The 6,314-nt window shown below is 28.3% G+C and overlaps 1 protein-coding gene across 1 annotated transcript; it reads left to right on the top strand.

The window, feature by feature from the left end:
- Positions 1 to 3,092: 3,092 nt before the first annotated feature.
- LOC127252430 (trihelix transcription factor ASIL2) lies at positions 3,093 to 4,759 on the top strand. Its single transcript, XM_051276594.1, has one exon. The coding sequence runs from the start codon at positions 3,217 to 3,219 to the stop codon at positions 4,246 to 4,248; it is 1,032 nt and encodes a 343-aa protein (XP_051132551.1). The 5' UTR covers positions 3,093 to 3,216; the 3' UTR covers positions 4,249 to 4,759.
- The last annotated feature ends 1,555 nt before the right edge of the window (positions 4,760 to 6,314 follow it).

Here is a 6,314-nt window from a genome sequence, read left to right as displayed (position 1 = left end):
TTTTCCTTGGGAACATGGCAAATATATGCGTTTTAAAAAAATAAATAAATGAAAATAAAATAAAAAATTTAACCAAAAAATTGTTTTAATATAATTAAAATTTATCAATTTTGATCCTAATATAAAAAATTACAAAAAAAATTTAATGAAAATTGTTGTAAAAGTTATGTTTTCACACTATCAAATTTAATTTTACACTGCTGTATATTTTTGTATTTTTTTCTAAAATTTTAATTTTTTATTATATTTAAAATAAATATATTTAAAATTTAAAATAATTAATATAATTAAAATGAAAAAAATCAATAATACTTTTAATATAATTAAAATATATAAATTTTAATTCAAATATAAAATTTTATAAAATAAATTTTTTTGAAAAATTTTGGTCTAAAATTCTACTCCTTCCATTTGATGATGGTAGATTTTTTGTTTGACTTTTATAAGGAATTAAAGTAAATTAAGAAAGTATTTTGTATTCACTATTAATTGTTTATGAAAGAGTATGATATTTTATAGTATATCTTAATATTATATCAGATAAATAATTATTTGATCAAACAAATACTTCTTTTTAGTTCGGACATTAATAAATAATAATATTTTATTTGTAATAATTAATAAAAAATAGTGTAAATATAATTTTTTTTTTTATGTAAAAAATTATAAAATGATAAAGAGTATATTTTTAAAAAAAATAGAGATATTTTTAACATAATTATTTTATAATTAAAAGATTAAAATAAAAATATATATACTTGTAGTAGTACATATTATCCATATGTTTTCAGAAAACAACTCAATTATATATATAAAAAATATACTATTAAGGATATTTTACAAGACTTTCACAAATATCTATTATTAATACAAAAAACACACTCATATTGACTCCAATCACGCAGTGTTTCTAGATTATATAATTTTGATGTATAGTATAAAAATTAGTGTCAAAAATATAAAATATATTGTTTTTATTTTAAATATTCCACTTTTTTACTTTTTTTAACGAGTATTTTGAATTTTTAACTTTTTTATTACTTTTTTTGTATCTTAATTGAAAAATAAAGAATGAGTATTTTGGTCTAATTTTACTGTATAGACACTGTACACTCAGGGGCTGTTTGGTTAAGGATTTGATGGGATTCCATGGGATTTAGATTTTAAAATCCTGTGAAATTCATATTTTGTTAAAAAAAATAAGGTGGAATTTAAAATGATGGGATTTGAAAAAGTCTAAAATATTTTTTTGTAATAGGGATACCCTGTTACTTTTAAATCTCATTTTTGAAATTTTAATTTTTACATTTATATCATCTTATAAAAAATAATAGTATTATATTTATATAAAAAATTAAATAATTTTAACATTAATTATTATTTGAATTATATACTTAATTAAATTTATATTATTGTCTTGTTGTGTTGGGCACGTAGTTGGTAAAAAGTAAAGATAAATGATTTTTTTGTCCGTGTGAGTGTATTATGGTAAAAAGTAGTAGCAATTGTGTAATAATAATGAAAAAATGGGATAATTTTATGGTGATACGATTATTTATGAAAATGAGACTATTGTTTTGGGACGGACAAAAATGATAAACAAGACTATTGTATTGGGACGGAGGGAGTATTATAATGCAATATAAATCAGAGTTGATACGATGCTTTGAATGTAAAATTAAATTTCAGCATAATATAGAAAAAAATGTTTAATTTGATAATTTTAAAAAAAAATGAATAAATAATAAAAATTTGTAAGAACTCACATCATCAAAAAAATATAAAAGAAAAAAAAATTCTAGAAATTAAATTTAAATTTAATTAATAAATATCAAATCAAACATTACTTTTCATTATTATTTATAATTTCTTTAACAATATTAAATATCATTGATTTCAAACAATCACATCAATTTATCGTTTTTTCAATAAAATAATAATTTTTTTCTAACATAATCATTACAAAATTCAAACCCTCGAAACAAACACAACTTAAAAATCTATACTTCAAAATCTTCAAAAATCTAAATCTAAAATCCAATCCCCCAACAAACACACCCTATAGTATATTTTTATAAATAATAGTACAATAATAATTATTATATAATAAAAAATTATTAAATAAATTAAAATAGACAAATATTATGAAGTGTGTTTATCTAGTGAAATAATTTGAATGAGTTATTATTATTTTATTATTATTTTATAAAATATGAGAAATTGTATAATGAATATATGTAATATATTTGTAATATTTTTTAAAGATATATGTATATGTTTTTTTTTATTAAGAGTATGTTTCTTTTGATTGAAGTTTGAAATTTTTGGTTTATATTTAGTATTAAAGTAATGTTTGATGAAATATTCTGTGAAAAAAATATATATATATTTTCTCCGTCCTGGTGCAAGGTTGTCGTTTACTTTTTGCATGTAGATTTTTTTAATACTAATGGAATGTAGTAAAAACAAACGAAAATACTCCTACCAATATTGTATGATATAAAAGTAATGACATTTGTGTAATATAGTGTAAATTTGAATGATATTTATTATGTTAGGTAAGTAGTACAATTATTAAATTAGAAAATGATAACCTTATTTTGGGATGAACAAAAATAAAAAATAATTATATTTTAATGGTACAGAGAGAGTATATTTTTTCCGAACATACGCAATCATGAAATTAAAATTTTTCTTGTAAAGAAACAAACCGGGATGTGTTTGTTTGGGATTTAATTTAATTTTTAAATATTATTATTTTTTAAATAATTCATTAACATAATAAATCAAATATTAGTATAATATTTTAAATATAAAAATAATATTTAATATAATATAATATTTTTAAAAAATATTTAATTCTCTAAAATTTTAACACACACTTGCTAATAAAGAATAAAAATAAATAAATCGTAAAAGAAACGGCAAATTGATAATAGTAATAATAATAAAAAAAGGAAGAGTAGAGTGGAATAAGGGAGAAGAAAACAAAGAGATGAATAATAATCCTGTGGATTCGCGCACGTTAACGCCCACCCACCTCCCCCGGCGCACGTTAGCCCGTTCCACCCTAAGCGGTGGCCTCGCGAGCGTCCATCTCTGCCGCCCCTCCCCCTCCCTTTTAACAACCCTACCCCACCGCCGCCGCCCCTCCCCCATTCATTATGCCCCAACCACCACTTCCTCTCTCCGCCCCCGCCGCCAGATCTGTCCTCCATGGCCACCATAGCTTCGCCATCCTCCCCATCCCCGCACGACGACGACAACAACATCCCCATCGCCATCCCTTCCATCTCCACCGTCTCCGTCTCCCTCTCCGCCTCCGCTCCTGCCACCTCCTCCCGCCGATTGCCTCCGCCGTGCTGGTCCCCTGAGGAGACCGTCGCTCTCATCGACGCCTACAAGACCAAGTGGTACGCCCTCCGCCGCGGCAACCTCCGCGCGAACCACTGGCAGGAGGTCGCCGACGACGTCGCCGCCCGATGCCCCGCGGATACCCCCAAAACCTCCGTCCAGTGCCGCCACAAGATGGAGAAGCTGCGGAAGCGTTACCGCGGCGAGATCCAGCGAGCCGCCGCCCACGGCGGCGTCCGCCGATTCACATCGGCTTGGGTCCACTTCCAGCGGATGCACGCCATGGAGAAAGGCCCCAATCCGACCCCTCCTTCGTCCTCCTCCGCCTCCTCTGACGACGACGATGATGCCGACCGTAAGAACACCATCAAACGCATCAACGATTTACACAATCACAAGCAGAAATTCAACGTCGGCGCTCAAGGATTTGGATTCGAGAGCACCCCAGCCAGCGGCGTCCGGATCAAATTCCCCGGCCAGGTGATCCCCGGTCCTTCTTACCCGAAATTCGATCAAATCGGCGCTCACTACCCTTCAATTGCCAACCCTCACCCTAACCCTAACCCTAACCCGAGATTTCCCAATTCAAACTCAAATAAGGTTATGAGTGAGGGCTTTGGTTCAAGAGTTGAAATGAGGCAAAATGGCAGTAAGAATGATGCCAAAGGAGGAGTTGCAGCAGCTGCAGCAGCTATACAAGCATTAGGTGAGGGGTTTATGAGGGTGGAGAAGGCGAAAATGGACATGGTAAGGCAAATAGAGGAGATGAGAATGGAGAATGAGCTGAAACGGACGGAGATGATCCTCGATTCGCAGCACAGAATTGTCGAGGCATTTGCCAAGGCAATATCAGAGAGAAATAGCAAGAAAGCTAAAAGGGATTCGACAAATTGACTTCTTTAAATTCAGGAACTACAAGGGATTGAGGGCCTGTTTGTTGCAGCTATTATGATCTCCATGAAGTTAAATTATTGGAGCTAATGAGGTAAGGGATGGACCCTATTACCAAATCCCGAACTCTATTTTATGAATTTTGAAAGTAGGCCATGTTATATCATGTTCTTGAGTTGATCTTGCATTGATTGAATTGTTTGTTGATGAAAGCTATAGTCTTTTTAAATATGCAAATCTTGTGCCTTGTTTTGTTTCAAGTCTTGAGAAATTTGTGGCGTTGCCGTTATTGTAGTTCAGTTTAACATCGGTGGTTGTGATCTTCGGAGCTGAATTATTGTGTTAGTGAGGTTGTGATCGACAAATCCTTTGTGGGCAGGTGTTGTTTGTCGGGTTGGGAGAATTGGCCAGACTAAGTTTATGTAGTTTGATCTTTTTGCATAATTTGCATTAAATTGAACTGTTTGTGAAAGCCCCGTTGTTTTTTTGAGTATGTTAAATCTTGTGCTCTCCATCTGCTGTTTCTGAATTAGCAAAATTTCTGGTAATTGTTATTGAATTGTGGATTCACTGAAACCAGTTTAAAATCCTTTTGAATGTGTCCTGTAAGAACAGTTTGGTGATCAAATTTCAGTTTCTGTTTGTTTTGGTTGTTAGTTGATTGCTGTGCATGTTTGCATCTGCAGAGGTAAGAGGACTAGGATTGAATTTTAATTTTAATTTGTCTTTTATCCATTTTTTGGTGGTTGTTTTGTGAAAAGGTAAGTTTATTTAATGGTTTGGTGTTATATATATACATATATATATATATATTATTAAGTGCTACCTATATTCCAAAAATTTATTATCATTATTGTTTATTTGAAATGTTTATTTTTATTATTATTTTTTATATAATATTTTATTTTAGTGCAAGTGTTTAAGATAATCTTGATATTTTTAGTATAAAATAAATAAATATTTTTATAAAAATTAATTGATATTTTGATATTTATATATGAATTATTTGAGCTAATATATCATTACTAACACTAGCAATAAAAACAGGATAGATGTAGGGTTTTTATATATATATATATATATATATCTATATCCCTCAGATCCATTCAAAATTGGATTTTTTATGTATAATTTATTTTTAACTATTTATTAAGGTTCTCTTCTTCTAACATAGTATTTGTTTTGTTTTTCTTTTTTAATGTTATGCTACTATATTAGTCTCAACGCTCCTCAAGAATTTTTTATCTTTCCCCTCACAAAATTCAATCATACTGCTTATTATACTTTTAAAAATATATATATATATTTTTTTATAAAATATTTTATTAAATATTATGTTTTATATTAAATTCAAAAAATTAATTTCTCAATTTTCTTTCTATATATATGTATATATAATTTCAAATGGTATTTGGTTTGTTTGTTTGATTTTGACTTTAAATTAAAATTTATAGTATTCGATTTATATGATTTTTAGTAAAAATATATTTTATCTCACAAAATATTATATTAAATTTTATTTAACTTTTAACTATTTTGTTGTTTTTCTGTCATTTTATTTTTATTGGATGTGATATTTTATACCTAAAATATGTAAGAGGTGCTATATTTTTAGAGTAAACACATTTCAAAATTGAACATAGTCTATAAATTAATTAACCGGATAAGCCACTTTGAGCAACATCTTTAACGAAGTGTTCAGCCAAAAGGACGATGGTATTATTCAAATCAATGATCAATGTGATTACAAGTGAATCATAATGCAACAAATTGGTTATTTTATTAATATGTTCCAAACAATATATATATATATATATACACACACGTAAATTTGTAATAAAAATTAAAAAAAAAATCTTTTTATTTTAAAGAAAAAAACGTAAAAAGAATTGATATTTTTTATTTTAAAAAAATAAGATTTAAAAAATATGAATAAATTTGGATAATAGAGAAATTATTTATTTTTATTATATATATTGATTAAATCAAAGAACCAGAAAATAAAAAGGGGAGATTAAACCTTTTACTACTAATCATACCAAACTCAAAGTGAATTTATCCCGAACCGA

Source organism: Andrographis paniculata, unplaced genomic scaffold (genome assembly GCF_009805555.1).
Source record: "Andrographis paniculata isolate CXL003 unplaced genomic scaffold, ASM980555v1 Contig46END, whole genome shotgun sequence".
NCBI lineage: Eukaryota > Viridiplantae > Streptophyta > Magnoliopsida > Lamiales > Acanthaceae > Andrographis > Andrographis paniculata.
This window is presented reverse-complemented; position numbering and strand designations above follow the sequence as displayed.

What these genes read in the sequence shown, in the direction of transcription:
- LOC127252430 (XM_051276594.1), top strand. Translation starts at nt 3,217, where the DNA reads ATGGCCACCATAGCTTCGCCATCCTCCCCATCCCCGCACGACGACGAC.